A 26,125-nucleotide genomic window follows, 5' to 3' on the forward strand; every position below is an offset into this window, starting at 1 on the left:
TATTTATTTACTTGACAGGCAGAGATCACAAGTAGACAGAGAGAGAGAGAGGGAGAAGAGGGAGAAGAAGAAGGTTTCTCTCCAAGCAGAGAGCCCGATTCGGGGCTCGATCCCAGGACCCTGAGATCATGACCTGAGCGGAAGGCAGAGGCTCAACCCACTGAGCCATCCAGGCATCCCTCCTTGGGCAATTCTGATGTGCTTGGGAACTCTTGGTCTAAGGCAGACAACATCATACCCTTAGGCTGAATTAATTCCACCTTCACCAGGATGTTACTACTCTGACTGATAAAACCCTTCCATACACAAGGCCTGATCATAATTATCTAATGATGTGCACAAAGCCCACTTTGGGTTAGACTTTTCCCTCTCGCTGGTTACTTCCCTCACTGGGCAGAGGTTGGTGGGTGAGGGCTGCCTGCTTACCACTGCTGAGAGCACAAAGAGGGGTGTGTAGGGACTGAAGGCAGTGGCCAGTTTGCAGGCTTCTGCAGCTGAGAGCAAATGGTGGTCAAACTCCTTCAGCAAACCCTATGAGAAAATAGGAGACGAAACATTGTATTGACAATTATTTATCCATTAGCAAAACGCAGCCTGTGAAATTCTTTTGCTTTTGTTTCAGGATTCTGAGTGACACTCTGCCGCTCATTACAACTATTTCAGAACAGTGCCAAGAAAGAGTGAAGTGGCTCAAAAGACCCGAGGGTTTGAGTGCCCTCTCCCCCAGCACCCACACACAATCCCGTCACAAACCCTTGGCTCCCCAGAGAGGGCCTAACGTGTGCCAAAATTCACAATGCCTGCCTGTACAAAATAACCGACACAAATTTCTCTGGAGGATGGTGCAAGTCTTTGTTCTCAGAAGCTGCATATCTTGCAGTCAGATTAGCTGATGATTTCCGCGCTGTTCTTGGCAAAGAGCCTTTTAATGTATGATTTCACAGCAATTAAGACTCCCTCATTTTTCCTAGAAATACTGTTCTAGGCATGAAGGAGATAGCAGACAGTGAGACTGTAATAACCTCGCTTCCTACTGAGGGGAGGGGATTAGTCAATACACAACACAAGTAAGATGCATAGTGCTGACATGGTGATAAGTGTTCCAGAGAAAAATAAAGCCGGAAGGGGTCACAAGGAGGTTCAGGGTGGGGAGGAAATTTGCAATTTTTAAAAAATTTAATAATCTTTTTTTTTTTTTTTTTTTTTTTTTTTTTAAAGTAAGCTCTATCCCCACTGTGGGCCTTGAACTCAGACTCTGAGATCAGGAGTCACATACTCAGCCAGGTACCCTGATAGTTTATAATTTTAAACAATCATCAAAGATAACTTTGCTGAACAAGGGATATAACCATTTTCTCGTGTGTTGGTCTGACAGCAAAAGCAACATTTTGCTAAGACTCAGATCGCCAGCAGCAAGCTGTGTGTGTTACATTACTATTAAATACAGTTACTATTTATTGTCACTTTAGTATTTAATAAAAATAGTAATCTTCATGTACTATTAAAACTCTCAATACCAGTGCTGAGCAGGAGAGCAGTTCAGTGTCTATGCTAATGTTCTAGACTGGCCAGAAACCTTGGTTCTTCTCCTAGTATTCTTTATTACTGGGTGTGCAAACTATAGAGCTCATTTAGTTTCTCTGGACCTCAGTTTTTTTCCCTCTAAAATGGGAATAATACATTTTGCTCTTCCCATCTAATGGGGTTTTATGTAGCTCCTACATATTGAGTTGTAAAGGAATACATAAATATTAGTAATCATTGCTATTAAGGATAAGAACCTTGAAAAGTGACTGAGGCTCAGATTTGAACAGAGGCTCAGAAGAGTTTTGCAATGATTACCCCTTAGTGGCACCTGGCTGGCTCAGTCAGTAGGACACGCAGCTCTTGATCTCAGGGTTTTAATTTCAAGCCCCAGGTTTTATTTTATTTAACAAAATAAAATCTTTAATAAAACTGTTACCGTTTTACCTGATCACTGAGATGGCCCAAGTGTGGAAGTGGAATTCTGTGATGATTTGGAAGATCAGTGGGATTCAAAGCATTTATCGCCCGGATGATATTTAATATTCATTCATTCACTCGTCATTTTTTTTTAGTGACCTTGTATGTCCAGTACTGTGCTAGATGCTAAGATAATCTAGCCAAATAGGACACCATAGAAATTGTCCCCAGGACTGTTCACCTAACTCGAAGTGGGGTGACACTTGTGCTCCCTGATGCCTGGCGTGAGAACGAGACTGACCCACCGAGCACCAAAAATATTGGCAGTTTTGTTAGGGGAGGCCACTCTGCACCCCGGTTGTGACATGTGATAATTACCAAGTTAATCTGCGGATTGTTTTTAAACTTTTCATAATCGTTTTTGCTCATGGAAACAAAGATGTCTGCCAGTATACCTAGTGATGTGGAAATACCCTGTAGGAAACAAACAAACAAAACACAGATTAGGAATTTATGGTCAATCTCGGCTCTCCTCTCAGGGCCTGAAGGCAAGAGTCAGTTCTCCACATGAACTACTGTGGCTGCTCTTCTTATTCTTACTGTGATTGTTATTCCGACAGTGGAAATACTTCTAAACAGACGCCACAGGGCTCGAAAGATCATCACATCCTGAAGACATAGACCTAAGGTGAGCACAACTGTTTCCTAGTTGAGCTTTACTGGACTCTCAACCCTAACTTCTCCAGACTGCTAGGCCTAAAGAATTGGCTCAAGCCAGAGTCCTTGTGTCCCATTCTGTCTGTGTCGTAAACGGACTGTAGGCAGCGGCACTGCTGATTACAGCTCAGGGAAAAGAGATGGCCCATTGCTCCAGTTAACAAGGAAAACATTCCCACAGACGCACAGAGAAGGAAAACATCAAGTAGGAAAGCCAGTGTTGCCTCTCGAATTCTTAGATAAAGATGCCCCAGGGACAAATGGAGCATGGAATGGAAGCCTGTCCAGTGACTCAAGGAAAATGACTTTACATATAAGCAACGTGGCCACCCCAACTTTGCTGTGGAATCAGGGAAAGGCTAAGTCCATGCTCAAATAAAGAGATGAATGGGTCATAGAAATAAATAGATAGATAGATAGAAAGAAATGAATGCAGAAACTCTAAATACATGCCAGGAGTCTAGCTGTGAGTGGGGGCAGGGCAAGACACAAGAGGAAGGTAACCAAATGTCCCTGGTCCTATTCCCTTGCAGAATCAATAAAAACAGAACCAATAAACTTGACAAATGATACACTGAATTGTGCCATAAAGGAGATAGTCACCCAAAGACAAATGTAGGAAAAGAAAGAAATAAGCACTAGATACATCACCTTTCTATCTGGCTGGGGAAGTGTCAAATATCCTATGATGGAGGTCCAGATTAGCTCTGCTGCTTCATACCACATCCCTGGAAAAAGAGGGGAGACGGGACAAACTGCCAGTATCTGTGTATTATGAAAGAAAATACCTTTGATGAATGGACACTGGGGAGGGTACGTGCTATAAGTGCTGTGAATTCTGTAAGACTGATGAATCATAGACCTGTACCCCTGAAACAAATAATACATCATATGTTAATAATAAAAAAAAGAAAATACCTTTGAAAATTAATACAGAAAGAAGACTCATTGGCTCCTGTTAGGAAAACTTGAGATTGAATTATATTGATAGCAATCAGCAGATTATCTGTTGGAAAAACTGCAACCTATATTTCCAGTTAGTTTAATACAGATAATTCTTCCCTTTCACAGAGAAACAGTAAAAATTATAAATTATATCTATAATTTTTACTGTTGATTTTATGTATATAAAATCAATTCCATTATTTATAAGAAAACTAATTACTATTCTATGTTAAAAATTTTCAAACACTTGGAGTGCCTGGGTGGCTCAGTCATTAACTGTCTGCTTTCAGCTCAGGTCATGATCCCAGGGTCCTGGACTGAGCCCCGCATTGGGCTTCCTGCTCAGCAAGAAGCCTGTTTCTCCCTCTCCACTCCCCCTGCTTGTGTTGCCTCTCTTGCTGTGTCTATCTCTGTCAAATAAATAAAATCTTCAAAAAATTTATTTTTTTCAAACACTTTAGTTTGCAAATTTATTTGAGCACCTGCAGCTCCTTCTTATTCTTCCTTTTTGATGTTTTTTTAAAGTCTTCTGCATTTAGGTGAGGAAAGAGCTTTGGGATAGGCTAAGAAGCCCACAGGGCTCCCAGGGGCTCCTTCCTCCCTCCTAGCAAATCTCCTTCCCTCCTCTCTCCAGCCCATAGCAGAGCTTCTGCCCTGTGCCCCTCCCTCCTCAGACCCCTCCTTGAGACCACATCCCCAATCCCCCATGGTCAGGTTCCTCTGTCTGTGGGGACAGTGCTAGTAGCCCTCTCCTGGACTATTGGCAGAGTGCTCAGGCTTGCTGGGCTCTAAACAGCAGGGGAGCGGCCATGCATTTTAAAGCACAGTTAGCATTCTATAAATTTTGTTTGACAAGCTCAGGAATGCCCTTGGAGGAATGAATGAGTAAGGTGTCAGGATGGTGTAGAATAAGGTGTCACTCTAGCACATGGAGGCCCATAGAACTGAAAACCAGGGGCCAGAAATAACACGGAGAACCCTAGGGCTCACATCACATTATACAACTACGTATTTCTTGAACAAAACTCAACAGAAAATATTTTGTTCTATTAATGTTCATAACACTCCTGGGATCTTAAATGTCATTTTCTTCTCAATAAGGAAACTCAGCAAAGTGGGGATTAGCAATGGTAACCAGATACATGAAGAAAATTCCACGGTAAACTCTCGCAGCAGCCTTTTTGTAAATGAGACCCGAGAGGTTCGAATGTTTGATGACCCTACCTAGCTTTTGCAGAATTTGCCCTCTGATCTGTATGCAGACTGACTGCACCAGGATCTTGTCACTTTCATTTCTGTACAGCCAGGTACCTAGGACAAAAGAGAGGAAAAAAATAAAAATAAATAAACATATTTATTTATTATTTTTATTTATTTATTATATGTATTTAACTTATTAAATAAACAAATATATTTATATTTTAGATAGATAGATAGATATAGATAGATAGATAGTTTTAGCTTTGAGTGATCAAGGAAATAGCCTGGTGAAATGAAAGTATTTTCACAGAAGCCGTCATGAGCACATGCGATCCAGATTCGAGAGATGATCTTTTCTCTGCATTTAGGGAAAGGTCCCAGGTCCTGGTTGTAACCTATAAGGCTTCACTGAAATGAACTCCTGTCTGGTATCCAACTCTCCCAACTGACTATGTCCTGCCACACTGACTTTGTTTGTGTGCCGTATCATGGGGGCTGTCTCTTGCTGTTACCTCTGCCTGGGGTCTGCTTCCCTCTGGTTCCTGGGGAGGCCAGCTCCTCCTTCCAGTCCACTCAAAATTGGTTTGGAGGTCGAGACTGATGGCTGCACATGCACTCCGAGGAGGTATGAAAAGGTTTTGTATTCATATAAGGAGTCTTTCTGAAGAGAGCAGGCAGGCACCCAAGCTGGTCCATTGGACGTGGTACAGAGAGGTGAGTGGCTTTGGTTTTTATTGTGATTAGGGTGTGGGGGGCTGGGGTTAAAATCTCCCACAAGCTATGCTTGGTTTACTGATGAGTTGGTTTAAAACAAACCAAAAAACAACACCCCCACATGCCAGCCTGCCCAGTTGTGGGACAACAGGGTTGAGCGTAGGCTGGGGCCTGAAAACTGTCAGTGGTCAAACACCAAAAATAGAGTCGAATTCATTATTACACCCTCCTTGGTTCTGTGTCACATCACCTTCTCTGTTTTCTCCCCAGCTTTTAATCCCAGTGTGTGTGAGGGGGAGGGGGGTATGTGTGTGTGTGTGTGTGGTGTGGAAGATGGGAAGTATGCATACCATAGGTTAGTGATGGTGGCCACAAATGAGGGGGGTATGGCCCATATCTGTATTCCAAAGTGTCTCCCCACTGGAAATGCAAGAAGCGTGGGAACCTTGGATCCAGGCACACTGGGATTAAAAGTCTACTGGAAGTTTTGTTCAACTTAGTGGGAAACTTGTTGAATTTAATGCCCAGAAATTCATGCAAGATATCTGAAGGTTTAAATGATTTGCTACCCAACTTCCAGGTAGTTCTGGAGATGTCTAATGTACAGTAACTATGAGGTCATTCAGTTCCTTTTAAACTAGAGCTCCGGCAGGACTGCAGGTGACAGTCGTCGTAAGGTAGGAAAGCACCTTACCTGTAGCTCCATTGTTGCTTATTAGACTGCTCAGGATATACTCTGCTTTTAGAAGTTTCCCTGAAAAAGAAGCAACCAAATGCTACACAATTAGTTCTGAACACATGCCTTCAATACTACTAGTAGTTTATGCTTTAAGATAAACACATTATAACAGGGAACATAACCTGTCTTGGAAACATTCTATTTTAACATTTTAAGTCAGGAGTGACGGGATGGCTGTTAGTTAAGTGATGGGCTCTTGATTTCGGCTCAGGTCATGATCTCAGGGTCGTGAGATGGAGCCCAGCGTTAGTCTCCCTGTTCAGCAGGGAGTCTGCTGTAGATTCTCCCTCTCCCTCTGCCCCTCCCCTGCTCTCTCTCTAGAATAAATAAATAAATATTTTTTTAAAATAAAAATAAAATTTAAAATCAATAACTACGTCATACACTAAAGTGAACGGAAAGGATGAGGTTTCCAGGAACTGGTAAGGTGGGAAATTGTACAGTATCTGAAATGGCAATTAGATTTACACACACTCGTACACATATACACTCATTCATATAGAATAAGGTTTGGGAAGTAAAGGCAAACCCTTGTAAAATGTTATGTCTTCTTTTTGTGGATGACTTTGAAAGAAACGAAAGAAAGAAAAGAAGGAACGAATGAAGGAGAGAAAGAGAAGGAAAGGAATGAGGGAAGGAAAGGAAAAGAAAAGCACATTCTGAAATCATGACTTCTTGTCTGATTAAAATTTGTTCATACCAAAGTGTTTAGAAAGGGAGCAATAACATAAAATACTTGTGTAAATGAATTGTACAAAAAAAAAATTTCTTCGTCTCCTCCTCCTTCTTTTTAATTTACTCGGCAGGGAGAGACACAGCTAGAGAGGGAACGCAAGCAGGGGGAGTGAGAGAGGGAGCAGCAGGCTTCCCGCCGAGCAGGGAGCCAGATGCAGGGCTGGATCCCAGGACCCTGGGATCATGACATGAGCTGAAGACAGACGCTTAATGACTGAGTCACCAGGCATCCGGATATCTTTCTTCTTAAAAGTTATATTTTCTAATTAGGTTTTTAAAAAGGATTTATTTATTTACTTGAAAGAGAGAGAGAGAGTGCACATGAGCAGGGGAAGGCTGAGAAGAGTGAGAATCTTTAGCCGACTCCCCACTGAGTGGGGAGCCCTCACCTAGGGCTTGATTCCAGGACCCTGAGATTACAACCTGAGTGGAAATCAAGACTCGGTTGCTTTACTAACTAAGTCACCCAGGTGCCCCTCTAATTAGGTTTTGCTGATAGCTAAGGGTGGATATTTTTAAAAATATATTGATCCATTATCACCAAACTTGCTGAATGTCTTAATTCTAATCATCTGTGTATTTCTTGAAGTTTTCTATGTGGGCAATCGTACTTTCTAAAAATCCTAATTAACTGTGTTTACTCATTTCGAATCTTTGTAGCTCTTATTTCTTTTTCTTTTTTCATTGCATCGGGAGGACTTCTTGGTCAGTATCAAATAGAAGTGATAACAAGATATATTTTTTTCTTTACTTGATTTTTAAAAGGAACATTTCTAGTTTTTCATCAGTAGTTTTGCCAAGGTTTTTGAATGCTTCCTTTTACTTGGTTAAGAAGTCTCCTCTTGTGCAGCTACCAGCTGATGGCCGTTCAGCTCCAAATTCACCCTTCATTGCCTGCTTTGCAATAATGGGAATGGACCTTGTAAATAGTTCTCCTTTGTCAGCTTTTTCATTAGAGGGTGTGGAGAGATACCACAAGGGGAAGCTGCTTCTCTTCCTGATTTAGTGTGCAGTTCTTGCCGGGCTCCCGCAGTGTGTGTCACTTCTCCAGTGCCTGCCCCGCACCGCGTTCCTGGCTTCTCCTGTGCCTGAGTCCTCCAACACAGGTGGCTTCCCCAGTGCTTTGCTCCTCAGTGTGCGAGGTCAACAGTGCCCAGTGGCCAGCAGCTTCCTGCAGCATCCTCTCAGGTGACTTCGCAGTGGAGTGGGGCCAGGGAAGGACCTCCCCCTGAATGTTCCTTCCTGGCATTCCATAAAGGCAGCTGTGCGGTGAGTTCCAGAGTGCGTCTCTGTGGGTGGCTTCCCCCAGAATACAAGAAGGTGGATTTCCGGGGAGTTCTGCTGGCATGGAACCTCCTTGACTTCTCTGCCGTCCTGTGAGCCATGGCTGTGCCTTCTCCAGCAAGATCTGGATCATAGTCCCGGTATGCCTGGCTGTGGGGTTCGGAAATTTTTCTTATTCTCTCAGTACAAGGGATAGCGGCTGCTCCTTATAACTGCTTATCCTGTATTCTTCAGAGTTCTCTTTACCACTTAATAGTAATCACTCATCAATCCCCTGACATAGCTAATTACTCTTTATATTAAACTCTCCTTGTTCAAATTACTGTGTTGTTTCTGTTTCCTGAGTAGAACCTGACCAAGAACATCTCCAACTCTAGTTTATATTTTCAACCTGAACAAGATGAAAATTTTGTAAAACACTTTTTACATCAATTTCAGTGAACACATAGTTTTCTTGTTTATTCGGTCCAAGAGGTAAACTGAATGAATCAGTTATTACATTATTATTGTTGTTGTTATTGTTATTGTTATTTAGTAAGCTCTACCCACAAAGGGGCTTGAATGCATGACTGCGAGATCAAGAGTCACTTGTTTGCTCTACCAACTGAGCTAGCCAAGTACCCTTGAATGAATCAACTTTTAAATAATCAACCTTTCTTATACATCTGGAATAAGCCTTCCTTGCCTGTACTGTATTATCATTAACTTAATACAATGTTGGTCAATTTGATAATAGTATAAGATTTTTTGCATCTGATGAATTATTTAAGTGATACTACTATAAAATTTCCTTTTATTTTTATCTTAATTAGTTTGCATTTGCATTTACAAATTCTTTATTTATCATTGCTTTTTGAATCTCCTCTTCCAGCCTTATTGATTCAACTTTTTCTTTAACAAAATACATTCGTTAATGTGTGTGTGTGTGTGTGAGAGAGAGAGAGAGAGAGAGAGAGACTGGGAGAAAAATGTCTTGAGAATAATAAATACTTTTAGTCTTTGTCTGAAAATGTCTATTCCATCCTTACTTTTGAATGATAACTTTGCTGAGTATAAAATTCTAGGTTGAAAGCTATTTCCTCTCAAAAAAAATTTTTTTTTTGGTAGATTTCATTGCTTTCTGGACTCTGTTGTTCCTGGTAAAATGCTTTATGTGAGTCTAAATATAGTTCCCATTTACATAATCTGTCTTTTCTCTCTGTTTCCTTTAAGATTTTCTCACTGTTTGATTTTCTGTAGTTTCACCACACCATGTCTAGGTGACTTTTTAAAAAAAAAAAAAGTTTGCTCAAGATTGGATTCACCTCTTCAATGCAAAGACCTGTTTTTCTCCAATTTCAGTCAGTCCTCTCAGAAGTCCTATTATACTTATGTGTTTTTTTCATTCTATTCTCCAAGTTTTAAGATTCCTCTTTCATATTTCCATCCACCTATCTCTATATGCTTCATTCTCAGTATTTTCCTTAAATATAATTTCCAATGCCATCACTCTCTCTCCTTCTGTTAGATCTGCTGCAGGAATGCATTTCAGGATGGTCAGTTAGGGGGTTAGAATACCTGAGAAACTGGCCCAGAATTATCTTTATTGGAAGGCTGTTAGCACTCATCTGTAACAGGTGGGCACATATTTAGAATCTTTGAATCGCCCCTTTAAAAAATTATTTATTTATTTTTAAAGATTTTATTTCTTTACTTGAGAGAGAGAGAGTGAGCCCACACATGAGAGAGCACAAGTGGGGGGGGGCAGACGGAGAGGGAGAAGCAGGCTCCCTGCTGAGCAGGGAGCCTTACATGGGACTTGATCCCAGGACCCCAGAATCATGAATTAAGCTGAAAGTAGACACTTAATCAACTGAGCCACCCAGATGCCTCCTCTTTTTTCTTTCTTTCTCTCTTTCTCTCTTTCTTTCTTTCTTCTCTTTCTTTTCCTTTCCTTTTTTCTCTCTTTCTCTCTTTCTTTCTTTCAAGATTTTATTTATTTATTCATTTGAGAGAGAAAGAGCAAGAGCAGGGGGAGGGGCAGAGGAAGAAGGACAAGCAGACTCTGCACTGAGTGGAGGGGCTCTGCTTGAGGCTCGATTCCACACCTCTGAAATCATGACCTGAGCTGAAATCGAGAGTTAGATGCTTAACTGGCAGAGCTACCCAGACCGCCCTGGAGAGTACTTTGCTAGTCAAGCAATGTCTGGAAAACAGCAGCATCAGTGTTGTCTGGGAGCTGATTAGAAATGTTGAATCTGAGGCTCTGCCACATACCTACTGAATTAGGATCTGCACATTTTTAAAAAGAGATTTATTTATTTTAGAGAGACTGAGAGAGAGGGAGTACACATGTGCATGAGGTGGGGGGGCAGGGCAGAGGGAGAGAGAGAGAATCCTCAAGCAGACTCCCTGAGGAGTGTGAAGCCCGATGTAGGATTCCATCCTGGCACCCTGAGATCATGACGGCTCAGGTCCTACGTACAACTACTGAGCCACCCAGGTGCACTGGGTGTGCATTTTTAACAAGATATTCCAAGGGTTGATGAAGTTTGGGAAGTACTGCTATAACGAGACTTTTTTTTTTTTTTTTAGGTTTTATTTATTTAAATACTCTCTATACCCAATGTGGGGCTTGAACTCACACCCCCCAGATTAAGAGCCATCTGACCGAGTCAGCTATTTGTGACTTTTCATCACTGGTCTGAGATGAGATTAAGTGAAAAATGGAGAGTGGGCGTTTAGTAATTTTTATATCTTTTGCCCAAGTAATTTTATGACTCTTCAATCTAATAATAAATACATTGGACTTAACAGTTGTATGTATTTTTGTTATTATTTCATTTTACTAATGACCTATTTTATTGGATTCACTCAGTTTAAGGAGTTTGTTTGGCAGCTGCTATCTGTATTGGCACTTGAAATTCGAGAAGCATAGCCACCAACTAGGAGAGCCGCTGGATGTTTGGCTCTCTCTAGCCTTCCTCATGTGGTTACATTCTTGTGGCCTGCAGGTACAAAAGAGGAACTGAGACGCTGTGCTTGCTTTTAAGCAATTCCCTATTAATTACTAAACTTTCTGACAACCACACTGCTTTTTAATTTCAATTGCTGTTTTCTAAAATTTCTTTTTTAAAAAGATTTATTTATTTATTTTAGAGAATATGCACATGTGATTGAGGGGAGGGGCAGGGGGAGAGAATGAATCTCAAGCAGACTCGCCACTGAGCGTGGAGCCCGACAAGGGGTTCAATCTCATGACCCTGAGATCATGACCTGAGCAGAAACCAAGAGTCAGCCACTTCACTGACTGAGTTGCCTGTATCTTTAAATTTCTGAAAAGTCTCTTTAGTTCTTTTTCAAAGGGTGAATTCATTTTCTTTTCCTGTTACATTCCATTCTTCAAACATACTGTTTTTTAAGCTGTATGAGTCTTTCAGGTTGTTCTATTTTTATGTTTTGTTTTGGAGGGCCATTTTTCCTATTTGTTGTACATACTGTTCTTCTCTCATATGTTTCATTTCCTTTTGTTGCTTATACGGTTTCACCAAGGGCATCTTCAGCAAGGATTATTGTCCTGTGGGATTCCTATGCCCTTGGAGTGTGGATGTTTCTCTGGAATATAGTTCCATACTTGATATTCTGCTGGGCCCCAAAAATGTCAGTGCTGAACTAGTTTTTTGTTAATTATTTGGAGGGATTCCCGCCCTTGTGGATAGAGTAAATTCAGACTCTTCACACACATCTGACATAGTCGTGGGGTTTTTTGTTTATTTGGGGAGATTTTTGGGGGGCCTCTACCCCAGAGCTTGGATAGAGAGCAAGCTTCCTTGCCACTTCTCTGCGTAAGCTGGTAGAGCTGGTCAGTCACCTCTCATAGCTGGAATTTAAGAATTCCCACTTTGTGCAAATATTTCACTCCTCATGTAGTCCCGTGGACCTGTCTCTTGCCCCTACATGGGGTTTAAAATGACAATCCCTTCCCTTTGGACCATATCCAAGTGTAAACGCTTCTGCCCAGAGTCATGAGCAGTGGACGACTGTTTTAACTTTGAACACTTTCTACATTTCCAGCACTTAAAAAAAAATTCACAATATCTGTGTAACAGGAGATTATATGCTTGCTTAATCCTCCATGTGAAAGAACTAAAAATTTGAACCTTTATCTCTAATTATGGCTTAAAAGGATTGTTCTCCTTGCTGGGCAGGCCCAGGATGTCCTCTGTTGTGTATGAAATCCATGCTGAATGCCCCGAACTTAGGCGTGTGTTTTGGGGTAGATACCAGGAAGGGCTGAGTCAAAGGGATAACAGTGCGACTGTGCTATCCCCTCATATTACCTTCATTCCTCTTCCTTATTTCTCATAATACCATATCGTCCTCTCATTTCTCTATCCCAAGAGTCCCAAATGCTGAGAATGGAGACCTCTTCTCCTATTACTTTCTTTATCAGGACACCACCGCTGCTCTCAGCCCTCGTCTTTCTCTTACTGTATGGGGAAGCCTAAGAGTTGTTTGGGAGGGGGCGAGTGGCACAGTCAGTTGAGCATCTGATTTGATGTTGGCTCACGTCATGATCTCAGCGTTGTGAGATCGAGCCCTGCATTAAGCTCTGAGCTCAGCGTGGAGTCTGCTTGAGTTTTTCTCTCCCCTTAACTGCCACTATTGCGCGCACTCTCTCTGTCTAAAGTAAATTAGAAAAATAAAAGAGTTGTTTGGGGGAGAAGTTCACAAAAATCACTTAACTCTGAGGCTGTGTTCATTTTCTTGTGGCTCTTTTGGTAGTATCTTTGAGGAAAAGACAACCCAACCGCTGGGGACAAAGATTTCGGATTTTATCTTAGACATAGGCTACGTAGTAGCAGAGGAGCATACGGCTCATGAGGATATCTAGGCTTAGTTGTTATCACATTTACAAGCATGAGAGAAACAACACGACAAGTGAAAAGATCAGTTTGGCTGTGCAAAAAAGCAAAGCTATCAACACCCACTTACCGCTTGACCTTAATTTCCATGTCACACTATAGCAAATCCATATATCATAAAATAGGCCACATCGACTCTATTGCAAGTTCTAACTGAAGAGAGCCAATGTTAGAACTCTGCCTGCGCACGCCTGGCCTCCATTCTGTTCTCCCTCCAGAGCACCCGGCACACACACCATGACCATCTGATGCCATCCAAAAGAAGATGACTTGTCAGGTTTCCCTCCTACCCCAAACAGTATAAACTCCGAACACTGTAAAATGTCCGAAATCAGGGATATCGGAAGGAAGAAAGTTTTCCCAAGTTCAACTCTGTCCCTGCGGTTACTCTAGAAAAGTAATAAACACGGACACAATTTATGCACAGCTGCAAGAACTTGAAAGTGAATGAAGTTGGGCTTTTGAAAAGTAAACCTTCACAAGCCCATTTCCCTCATGCCCTTTTATCTCTGTCCCTCTCTGCATCCAACAATTGTCCCATTTAGTATAGTCAGTACAGTTCCTTTTCAAAGGAAATGGAGTAAAGATATTTTAACCCCTTGAAGACCAGACTTATAAAATCGATTTTAAAAAACGAGCCAGTCCTGTTTCTGGGAAGGGCAGATTTGCCTTCTACTTTTGTCCTGTATTCTTTCACTCTTAGAAATGAGGACGGCAGGCTACACATTTCTCAACCTCACGGTTATCAGTAATTTAAATAATTCAAAAATTCTATAGAAGTAAACGTCACTGTAATACATAGCAGGCCCTTTCTCCCTCCAGCCCCCCTCTACAGTACTTCCTAAGTTAGAATGTCAGCCTCATTTTTCATTTCATTCAAAGTGACAGAAGGAAAAAAAAAAAAGATACTTTAGGGCCTAATCAGGTACTGTACCGGTGTCCCCAGTGATGGAAAAAACCCTCGGATTACTTCGGTGGGTTTGTCAGCTCTATTGTCAGCATAGTCAAGTGGCTGGAGACAGGAGAACTAAGAGAAAATAGTCGAATTTTAATCTGCTTTTTAAAGGCTCTTGGTCAGAAGTATAGCAATTCAGATACCCCTGTTTGAAAGCAGCAGGACAGATTTGTTAGAAGACAAAAGCTCCAATTAGTATTTTCCACACCCTTTCACAATTTTCTCTACCGCTTTTGGCTCTGAAACCCTTTATGCCAGGCCCTTTGTGCCGGCAGGAGGCGGGTGGAAGGGCACTCGGAGGCCGGGGGCGGGGAGAGCCCGCCGCTTGCAGAGCCCGCCCGCCCGGTGCCCGCCGGAGTCAGGGAGCCCCGGAGGGAAGGCGAGCCCCCGGCCGGCCGGCCCCGGGGCGCCGGGCTGGGGGCGGGGGGTGGGGGCGCGGGAGGGGAGCCCACCTGAGTTGACCGAGAGTCGGGCCTGGCGGATGACCACCTGCGGGGCGATGGGCGTGGCGGGCCGCAGCTTGTGGAGCCCCTTGGCGACCTGCAGGAGTTCGCCCGAGACGTCGAGCCCGTACAGGAAGCGGTCGCTTAAGAACACGATGGCAGCGGCGGTGGCACAGTCGCGGGCCAGGATGGAGGCTTTCAGGGACGCCTGCGGGGACATCCCGGGACGTGACGAACCGCACGGAGGCCGCGCCCCGCACGAGAGGGCCGCCCGGGGACCAAGCTTAGTCTTCTAGGTTTTTGTGTTTCTTTCCTTTTCCTTTCTCCTTGCTTGCTTGCTGGCTTGCTTCCTCCCTTCCTTTTCTTTCCTCCCCTTTTCTGTCTTTCAGTCAAACCGAGAACAACAAAACCTAGACCTAGGGGAAGAAGCCTACTTTACTGGGCCGCTGAACGGAAAGGAAAAAAAAATAAATAAGGAAAACCCAAGTCAATTGTGAGATACAACCTTTCCTTCATTTCGTTTTCCCCACTACATTTCTAAAACTCTACAAGTGATAAATGCATATTTCCTGTCATTAGAAAATTCAAACAACATAAGGTAAAAATGAAAAGTGCCCCTTAGTCTCCTGACTCTTTACCTCTTTACCTGACTCTTTCCTCCTCCCCAATCTCATTCTCATTCTTCCTCATCATGATTTCAGGGCGATCCTTCTAGAAACTTCTACCCTCTTGTGTTTATTTAGACATTAATTGGTTCCCTGTCTTGGCTTGCTCTCTCCCCCTTTCCCTCTTTTTCCCTCTCATAAATGAGATTACACTAGACCTATTGTCATGCTGGTTGCTTCTTTCAGTCATCTTAGCGTCTAGAAGAACGTTATGCATCAGTTCATAACACTCTGCTTCACTTACTGCCTACATTTTAATTAAGAAGAAATACAGAATTTTAGGAAATATTTTAAATTTATCTTGTATTTAGTGAATGAATAAAACAAGAAAAAGTAGAAAACAGGCATGGGATGAAATTGTAACATAGAGTGAGAAGTAGAGATAAGCAAGGCAGACTTGAATGGGAAAACATCATCTTTTGATCTCCAAGGTGTTATACTCAAGATGTTCAAAGTCATGGAGCCAATGGCACAAATGAGCTTCTCACTCAGTAGTACTTGCTCCATTTGCTAAAGTAAACCAAGTAGTGCTTTCTGAGCATATTGGTTCACATGGGAAGCCCAAGAAAGCACTGCTCATATTCCTAGCACAATGTTACTACATAGAGCACTGCTTTCTTCACTACGTAATCCTAAGTACTAACAATTATTGAGTAAAACTAGATGTGGGGCATGGTGCTAAGTGCATTACATGTACTAATTCACTCACTCTTTACAACAATCCTAAGAGGCAGATTCTATTAATACCCCCATTTTACAGATGGGAAACCTGAGACTCATAGAGGTTAAGTAACATGGCCACCATTACATGATCCGTGACTAAGAGGGGAGATTTGAACACAGGAAGTCTAGGTCCAAATCCCACATGTTGAAGTCCCGTGTTGTACCGACTTTATTTTAGGAAAACAGGAATTGGATATCAATTATCTGATACTTGCAGTAATGCCAGTAAATACCAAATACGTAATCAGTCTTGTTACAGTTGCTGGTCTGAGCATTATTTACTTTATCGAACTGAAACTAAAAGACAATGTATTCAAATTGGTAGAGAGCAACCTCTGCTTTTCAAAATCTGCCTGGCACTGTTCTTTTCGGTTTTAATTTGATACTTGTGTATCTCTGAGTAAAACTGGCCTAAACTTTTATATTTGGCCCATTCCAGAGTTCTATCGATGGCGCTGATAGCAGAATTTGAGGTTTGGTATACTTGTGTGCTGTCTATAGCACTGTCGGTAGAACATAACATATATTTATAGGTTTCCATCCATCAGGCAATGCCTACCAATAACCACCACAATAACCCCTCTATTTTCACAGAGATGCTTTCTTAACTCGTTAAGACTTTTAAGCGATCACTGTGTTTATTAAGTCTAGAAAGTGATCATTTGCATTTGTATTTATCCTTTTGTTCAAACTGATCACTATTCTCATTGTGATAGAGATGCCAATTATTAAGGCGGGGGTGGGGGTGGGGGGTGGGGATAGTTCTTCTCTCTTCTTGGTGTTTCCTTCCTTGTGAAGGGAGCTGGTTTACTGTAGCACTCCTGGTCTCTACTTCTTTACTCACTCTGCCCCAGGGGAGGTGGAATGACTAATATGTCTGGTAAATTTGGGAAGAAGAAACTGGCATGTCTGGCTTAGCTCTTCTCTTTTTTTCTTTGGGGTTGGGGTGTCTCAGGGAAACAGGATACTCTGCTTTTGTGTATCAAAAGTCTTATCTAGAAAGCCACACTATATGTGGGGTTCTGCTTGCCCTTATAATCCCCGTGACTGAATGGAGGTGTCTACATAATTCTGGGATTCAGCTAGCAGACCTCCTGTGGTCTAATAATGAAGCTGTATCTTTCAATTTTGCCTTTATCAGAATTAATGGTAATGTTTAACCTCTTGTCTGCTAACTCTTGATATATTTCTCAATTTGCTCAGAATCCAGGAGGAAAAGAATCCTAGATCCTCTCTAAGATCCCAAAGTTAATTATGGCCTAATATGTAATAATGTAATAATCCTTTCTAAGGAAAACTGAGCTGCCCACAGTTACTGCTTTTGAAACTGGCATGTATTTTGCTACTTGACCTTGACCTTGACTCCATTTCCCTACCCCACCACCAGCTCAAAGCTAAACTCAGATCCCCGGTCTCATGACTCTATGGCCTCGCTTGAAAAAAATGAACTTTAAAATCTGAACTAAAAAATATAGAAAGAATGGTAGGGTAGAGAGAAGCAAAAAAATAGAATGTAGCTAAGTCACCCTTATGGGCAACCGCAGACTGAAGATGGAAGAATGATGGCTCTGAATCCAAATGCACCTGTCATGAGTGCCATTCTTAGAGTTCCAGGCCCCCTTGATTGTTCTGTTATGCTTTCATAATAATGTACACCCTATTTTGAGAATTTGCTTGAGTGAACCTTTGTTCCTTCCAATCAAAAAAAAAAAACAACAACAACAAAAACTAAAACTGAAGTGTTCAAAACTTCTATTGAGAATTGTCAAATTTTAAAATAAGAACTAGTCAGTCAATTGACATTCATAAACTGTAAATTCAAATGGAAAGGAAAATTTATGGTTTTATGTATGTCTGGCTCTGTTCACTGAGGCTGGTCTCTGGTCAAGAGTCCTTCCTATGCTAAATACACATGACATAGTACTTCAGTTTGCAACCTCAGCTGTTATCTGCAGAACTTGTAGTCTCTTCCACTACTAGGCTTCCTAAAACTTGTGCTCGGAAAGAGCAATGCTACTGCTGTCACCCTGTTCGTTGTGACCGTGTATCTTGCAGGGTTCTCAGCAAACCACAGTGAGTTCCCTCTCTTTCAGGTTGCTCTTTGTGTGATGGTCAGTTCTGCTCTCCCTTCTCACAGGTGCCCCACTTCAGTTTCTGGGTAACCATATACCTACTTGGGATGCAATGCTTAGTTAGTGACAGGCTATTTTCCAGAGGTGATTCTCGATCCTTACCTCTCTGATAAAAATGGTTTCCTTATTGTAGCACCATCTAGTTCATGAAAAACATTCACAGACATTATCACATTTAAATTTATAGTAATTAAATTTATAGTAAAATTTATAGTAACTATAACATCTAAGTAAGGTAAGGAGACTGAAGTTGAGAGGCTAAGTGACTTGCCAAATTTACAAAGCCCAAGGGGTGCCTGGTTGGCTCAGTGGGTAAAAGCCTGTGCCTTTAGCTCAGATCATGATCCCAGGATTCTGGGATCGAGCCCCCACACTGGGCTCTCTGTTCAGCAGGGAGCCTGCTCCCCCCCCCCTGCCTACTTGTGATCTCTGTCTGTCAAGTAAATAAAATCTTTAAAAAAATTTTTTACAGGGGCGCCTGGGTGGCGCAGTGGGCTAAGCCTCTACCTTCAGTTAGGGTCATGATCCCAGGGTCCTGGGATCCAGCCCCCGCATGGGGCTCTCAGCTCAGCAGGGAGCCTGCTTCCTCCTCTCTCTCTGCCTGCCTCTCTGCCTACTTGTGATCTCTGTCTGTCAAGTAAATAAAATCTTAAAAAAAAAAAAATAATTTACAAAGCCCAAAGGGTCAGGGTCAGGCAGGAACGCAACTCTGTATCTTTTAAAGTAAATTTTCTTATTGTGGTAAACAATGCATAACATAAAATTTACCATCCTCACCATTTTCAAGTGTACAGTTCAGTAGTGTTTAGTATATTGTTGTGGAATAGATCTCAGAACTTTTCCTTCTTGCGAATATGGAAGTCTTTCCCGGTCAGACAACTCCCTTGCCCCACCACAACCCAGCCCCTGGCAATTACCATTTTACTTTTTATTTCTATGACTTTGATTATTATAGGTAGTTCAAGTAAGTGGAATCAGATAGTATTTGTCTTTTTGTGACTGTGTCTTTTTGTGATAATTTAGCATAGTGTCCTCAAGGTTCATCCAGGCTGTAGCATGTGACAACATTTCCTTCCTTTTTTAAAGCTGAATTATTCCATTGTATGTATATGCCAAACTTTGTTTATCCATTCATCTGTTGATGGACATTTGGGTTGCTCTAACCTGTTGGCTATTGTGAATAGTGCTGCTAAGGACATGCACATGACAATATCTCTTCAAGATCTTGCTTCCAATTATTGTGGCTATATATCCAGGAGTGAAATATACGGATCATAGTGTAATTCTAGTTTCAATTTTTTTTTTTTTTGAGGAAGCTCCAGACTGTCTTCCTTAGAGAAGGAATTTTACAATCCCAACAGTGAACAGGGTTCCAACTTCTCCATATCCTTGGCCAACACTTGAGGGGCACAAGTGTATTAAGGGTCAATTTTCTTCCACTTTCTCCCTATGGTCTGATCAAGGTGATTTTGCTCAGTGACTAATCTGGGCATAGAAAGCTGGGTCTCTGGAGCAAGGGCTAAACTTGTCACTCACTGAATCCGAGCTGTTTCTAAAGAAACCATATCCTTTATTATGATGAGCAAATTCTGAAAGGGACAAAAAAAATTGAAAAGAACATTCTTCTTATGGATTTAAAAGTAAAGGAACAAAAAGAAAACTTTATAGGAGATGGCCTTTAATTTCAGTGTTTTGAAATTCTCTAGTAAAAGTTGGTACCATGAGAGCAAATGATGAGTTGGTGATTACCTGGAAATTATACCCACAAACATTCTTCACACTGAGCTGCAAAGACATTTTGCAAGTTCAGTGGAAACTTCTATGAGGTGGTCTTCCTGACTTGAGATGATTGAGGTTCTAGGTGTCTGGGTAGGCCAAGGGGGCCGGAGTTCACAGAGAGGGCTGCACAAAGCAAGAAGTCCAGAGATCTGAAGAGGGTTTCTTGGATTTTCGGCAGAGCTCATGCATGGAAAGACACCACCCAAAGCTGGAGAAAGAACCACCTGAAAGGATTAGTGGAAACAGTCCCCAGGCTTCATGTAGGACTTGAATTTCCACCAACAAGAAAGGAAAATCTTGTTGTTCACATGGCATGGGGTAGAGTATTCCAAAAGGCATCACTTCAATGGTGAGACAAAATCAGAAGAAGGTGGCTCTTGGGCCACTCTAAAAGTTTAGAAGCAAGCTTGAAAGAGATCAAACAATTTCTTAACTTGATTGAGTCCCAAAACAAAGCTCAAGGCTATTTATAGGCTCACAGAGTACCCACCATCCTATGTGGTGAAATTCACAATGTCTGGCATCCAGTCAAAAATTACCAGGCATGAAAAGAAGCCCATATTGCAGAGAAAAATAAATCAACAGAAGCTGACCTCAAAATGAGTTATTATAACTGTATTTCATCAGTTCCAGAAGATAGAGTAAAAGGTGGAATTAAAAACATGGGAGGGAGATGTAAAAATGATTCAAATCCAACGTGTAGAGACTAAAGAATACATCGTGTCAGAAATGAAAACACAGATATCTGAGTTTGTTTCCTAGCTGCCATTCGTTTGCCATGGCAAGTTACTTAAACTCTCCGACTCTCAATGGTTTCATCTGTGAAATGTGGATAATGTCTATTTGCAGTGCTGTTTTGGATTAGAGGAAATGTGAGTTGAGTGCTCAGCGCAGGGTGGGTTGCTTAATAAATGACAGGGAGCCCGGTGGGAGGAAATAGGGAAAAGAAGTCAGTTCATACATTCCTACTCTCCTGCACGACAAAATCTCAAGAAAAGACAGGCTCTGGAAATAAATGTCAGTGGACTTTTCAATAGAGTAGAAAGAAAATAATAGATCATGTGTATAACCTCTATAAGGCTTATTTCAGAAAATGGCTCAGCCTCTAATTTCTTTTACGCTCTTTCTTCTCTCCACCAACTCTGAGGAGCGATGTTACTAGAAACTGAGAAAGAAGAAGGAAAATGAGCAGGCTTTATGGCAGTTGGTGAGGGAAAGCTGGTTCCTGAAAGGGGGTCCTCTGCACGTGCGAGTTGCTTTTGGCTGTCGCCAATGGAGGAATCCCTCCCCGAGCACCTGTAAACTGATGCTGCAAACACCCTATTCTATATCCTGCATGAACACGCCATATATTTGAGCAGAGAACATTGCCTAATCTATTTTTACCCCTTCTACTCTTAATAGATTGGAGCACAAAAGCCTGAGAGAGGGTGACCTGCCAGACAAAGGCCCTTTGAGTTCCTTGGAAAAGTAGACTTGGAGGAGGATGGAAGGAATCCAAGTGGCCCTATTATTTCCACTTGCACTAATTAGACATTTTTCTGTCAGCTATTGAGCACTGCTGAGAGGCCAAACTCGCTGAATTCATTTCTAAAGTGTTTACAGAAGTTTGCATCTGTTTGTGTCTCTTCAGGAGGAAAATAAGCACTTCAATAGCATTGTGGAAAATCTAAACGAAGCATCCTATTCTGGAGGACCTGGCATCCCCACAGCTGCATAATTTAACTCCGCTCAGTGCCGAACCTCTCCTCGCATCTCTCTCCAAAACCTAACGATGCAAAATGCGGAGAAGTCAACTCAGGAGAATCTTTTCTTTCTTGCCATTGTCTTCTCTCTCCCTCTTTTGAAACAGCGGCCTGCTGTGCTCTACATACAGATCGAGGTGGGTATCATTCCTGCGGCCCCTCTCTCGCGTTCCTACCAGCCCTCTGAGAAATTAATACCCACTTTCATTTGCTGCCAAGTGAGGGGATAGTAAATTCCTCCGCAGCAACGCAGAATACATCACCATCCTGGGAATCTCCCCCAAATGTACACCCGGGGAGCACTCTGACTTCAGAAGGAGGGAATGAAAGGAGGCCAGAGTGTGTGGCAGGGAAGGACACTCAAAGAGAGTTTCCCTACGTGGTAAAATGTGCCTGGGTTATGCACAATTAGATTAACATGAAAGAGAGTCCCTCCCCCAACCCCCACTCCCCCAAAAAAGAAAGAAAAAGAAAACAACACAAAAACCCTAACCCAAGGCCTACATGGGCAGTGCCTTTGAAATGCATATTGGTCTACATGGAATTTGATTCAGGAGTCTTTTGTTTGGGTTTGTAGGCCTATGACTGACCTGCCATCACAGAGGACTCAAAAATATGATCTTTTTAGACAATCTCGCAGCAACAGAGTTTTAGTGTTGGAATCAACACAGGATAACTCCAGAAAAAAACAAAACCAAACCAAACCCGAGCAGGAATCCTATCCCTGTGTCTTCTCTCAGCCTGACGGTAAAGGCTGTCAGATTGCCCACATGGCCACCAAACTGTGTTTTTCTTGTCGACTGATCATGTTGTGATACAATATATGGGTGTAGATGAGAGAGTGTCTGGATTTCTAGAGACAGGCCTGCGCGCGCGTGCGCAACAACCCCACAGTTGTTTTCTCACATCTGCTTCAGAATGGAAATACAGGGTTCTAATTGAGTTTATGGCACAAAGGGAACTTCATGGCTAGAAAGCTGAGTCAGGTGGTAAAGGAATTAAACTCCACAATGAGATTTCAATACACAGATGATTGAAAAAATGCTAAAGAGCCTTTGCTAAGGGCTTTCGCTGAACAGCAGCAAGGAAAAGTGTGTGCCGTTTTCATGGTTCCTTGCATTAGTGTTAGCCCCTCCCGATGCCGAGCATCAAGTTTGGGTCCCAGCTATGGGTTCAAAGCCGGATGCGTTCTCGGCAATGACAATGGCAGCTGTTCTCTAGGGGGGCTGGGTGAGGGGACTCAGAACTGAAGCCATCTGGCATTGCAATTGGCAGGAACAGTGTAAAGGGAAATTATTGTTGCATAGCAAATTGGGAGGTTGGAAGAAGGCAGGGGAGAGTGGGGGGTGATGTCCTGAGGTGAGGAATTAGCAGAATAAACAGACGAGAAGTGGTGATGCCTGCATAGTTATACATCAGCAATAAAAGCAGAGTTAAGAGGAGAAGCCATGGAACTGGACTACTCAAGGTCAATGGAAGACCACGCATGCCCTGCTCTGTATTCATCCACCCACTGAAATGTGGAGAGGGAGGAAGAGAACAAAACTTGAACTTTCCTCAGGTTTATGCCGAAGGCCGGCTAACATTTCGTCAGCCCTTCTTTGTTTTACCAGTGGAACATGCAGATTCAAACCCTTTTGGAAAATAGTTGGGTATCTTTTTCTTTATATACCTAAAGATAACGTTTCAATCATCTCTACCTGCTTTTCATTCTCTCTCTCTCTCAGATCTACCATAGATGGAGTTGGCTATCTTTTAAAAGAAAAAGAAAGCAGTGTCAAAAGAGAGAACCACCTCTCCAGGATCCTGTGAATCTCATTGTCCCTGGGAGCCAGGGACCTGCATGCCTTAGGCTCTTTCAGGTTGCTATGGCCACCATGACTCCAGTCATCCTTGGTCATTTCAACGTCTACATCGATGATTTCTTCAGGACCCCGGTCTCTCTGGCCACAGCCTCCGTACCTCAGGGATCTTGTTCTACACCCAGCCTTAGTCCCTATGACTCCCATAGTCAGAAACACCCTAGAACTTGCCATTTTGGCAGCAACACAGTCTGAATCTCAACTTGACCACTTGACTCTCTGAGCTTTCTCTTGTCTTCTAGCTGCCTTTCTCAGGAGGTCAACTCCAACAATTCTGTCACCTTATAGGGACAACCACGTAATCCATTGACCCTACTATTTTTTGCTATGCTACCAGTCTCTTCACGTTCTCGCTCGATTCTTTAAATTCCCATGGTGCAGAAATATAGGGACTTTTAAAAAACCATTCTTGACTCCTTTGTCACTTTCTGCTTCTGTCTTGTTTGTTTGGAAATTCCAATCATATTTATTGTTAAGGGAAAATGTTGGCCTCACATTAAAATCAGTTGGACTTTAAAAAGCTCAGATGTCCAGATGGCACCCCAGACCAGTTAAATTGGACTCTCTGCAAGCGTACCCAGCCATCGGTTTCTTTTAATATCCGCAGGTGATTCCAAAGTGCAGGTGTAGCTGCAAACTCCCGGGGCTATCCTGTTAGCCTTTCCCATCCCTCATTTCCTCCTTTCCACTAAAGAGGGAATGAACTATCTAACGGAAGGGGTATCCCTGCCTCAGACCTTCCTCTCCCATCTTTTCTTTTTTTGTTTTTTAAAAAATTTTATTTATTTGAGAAAGAGTGCATGTGCATGAGAAAGAGAGAGAGAGAGAACTTATCCGCCCACTGTCTGAATACCTAAGGCTACATTCTCCTGTCCGTTTTAGAATCATGAAGATTGCTCTTCTGTATCTATCTTTCAGATGGTTCTGAACACAGAAGGTGATGATGAATATTATTTATTGTCATTGACAATCCCCGTATTATATCTCCTTCTCTGCCTAACCCAAGCTTCGGCCCAAGCAACTGAATGTGGCTGGAGAAAAACACAAAACCGCGACACTTTAAATTTATGGCCATAACTTTAAGTTGGCTTTCAGCACAGTCCAACAGTCCAGCTACGCTCACACTTTCTGCTCTCTTCTTTTTTTCTTTTGATTTTTTATTCCTCAAAAAAGCTTTTTTTTTTTTTTTTTTTTTTTTTTTTTAGCTTTCTGACTCTGTGCTTGTACCTTCATGGCTTTCACAGCGATTTTCTGTTCCTTGGTAAGGAAAGCGCACTTGATCCTGTCACAAACACACTTGGCACACATGGAACCACCGTAGGCCCTGCTGACGTGTTTCTTTGTTTTAGACAACCTCATAAGCACTTTTTTTTTTTTTAAAGATTTTATTTATTTATTTATTTGACAGAGAGAAATCACAAGTAGACGGAGGGGCAGGCAGAGAGAGAGAGGAGGAAGCAGGCTCCCTGCTGAGCAGAGAGCCCAATGCGGGACTCGATCCCAGGACCCTGAGATCATGACCTGAGCCGAAGGCAGCGGCCTAACCCACCGAGCCACCCAGGTGCCCTCATAAGCACTTTCTATCTCACCACACAAACTCCTCGAAGTCGGCCTGGGCACACATCACACACAGATTTTGGTGCTTTCCCAACCTTCTTGGTACAAAGGCAAATGATCCTGTTGCCATGGGTTCAGGGCAGTCTAGTTTTGTTAGAGGCTGTATTGTGGGACAGCTTACGAGAGTAGGTCAAATGCTGGACCATTCTGAATGCTCATGGACACCATCCCCCTTTCTGTTCTCTTCTCAAGCTTCCACACTTTCCCGGATAGCCTGGCTTCTTATTTCACTGAGCAAACAGTTAATGAGAAGCAACCTTCCTCATCCTCTTACCCAGATCTACCAGCCCTCTTGCTGTGAAGCCCATGTTCCCACCTATACTCCAGCAGGTTTAAGGTCAACCTCCCACTCAGTTCTATCCTTTCCTCTTTGCTTAAGGACACTCCCTGTAAACACCCCATTTCTCTTTCTGCATCATTCATTTCCTCATCTCTACTACATCATTCTCCTCGATATATAAAACTAGCATCTTCCATCTTTGAAGAAATTTTTCTTTATCCACACAGCTTTGCCTTTGTCTGTTCAGGATGTTGCCATAACGTAAAATGCCATGCACTGGGTGGCATAAACTCTGTTATAAACAATAGACATTTATTTCTCCCAGTTCTGGAGTCTGGGAAGTCAAAGAGCAAGGTGTCAGCAAATCCTGTTGGCTGTGCCTTAAAACTACATACAAATGTCTACAATATTTATTATTGATGCTAATGTCATGATTATTTGTGGTGACAAAAAAATGTTAGCGAAGCCTGAGAAATTGGAATCCTTATTCCTTCTTTTTTGACTATGAAAATGTCTATAAAACCATAGCAAAATTATTTTCTTAGAGGTCTTTTCACTGGAAATAAATATAAAATGAAAAGCAAAATCAAGAGTCTATATTATTTGATGTAACACTTGGCTGTGGACAGAAAACTGATTTGGGGCCCATGAGCTTAATCTCAAAAATGAGGGGGAACTCATCATTACAATACACACCATTAATAGGGGAAAACTTTGCACATGAAGCTTTGTAATGCAGCAA

General features: G+C 42.2%; 1 protein-coding gene across 5 annotated transcripts in view; it reads right to left on the minus strand.

Moving 5' to 3' along the window:
* The window catches only part of ALPK1 (alpha kinase 1), a 123,046-nt gene that overhangs the window by 13,679 nt on the left and 83,242 nt on the right, over positions 1–26,125 (minus strand). For 4 of the 5 annotated variants that reach the window (XM_059170708.1, XM_059170694.1, XM_059170702.1 and 1 more), the window contains 6 exons: positions 14,590–14,788; positions 6,215–6,274; positions 4,831–4,917; positions 3,313–3,389; positions 2,323–2,418; positions 427–531 (listed from right to left, as the gene is read on the minus strand). In XM_059170708.1, the coding sequence (XP_059026691.1) occupies positions 427–531; positions 2,323–2,418; positions 3,313–3,389; positions 4,831–4,917; positions 6,215–6,274; positions 14,590–14,788 (624 nt within the window). The remainder of the gene's footprint in view (positions 1–426; positions 532–2,322; positions 2,419–3,312; positions 3,390–4,830; positions 4,918–6,214; positions 6,275–14,589; positions 14,789–26,125) is intronic. The other variant, XM_059170718.1, reaches the window with a different exon arrangement.

This window comes from Mustela lutreola, chromosome 1, assembly GCF_030435805.1.
Source record: "Mustela lutreola isolate mMusLut2 chromosome 1, mMusLut2.pri, whole genome shotgun sequence".
NCBI classification, from domain to species: Eukaryota; Metazoa; Chordata; class Mammalia; order Carnivora; family Mustelidae; genus Mustela; species Mustela lutreola.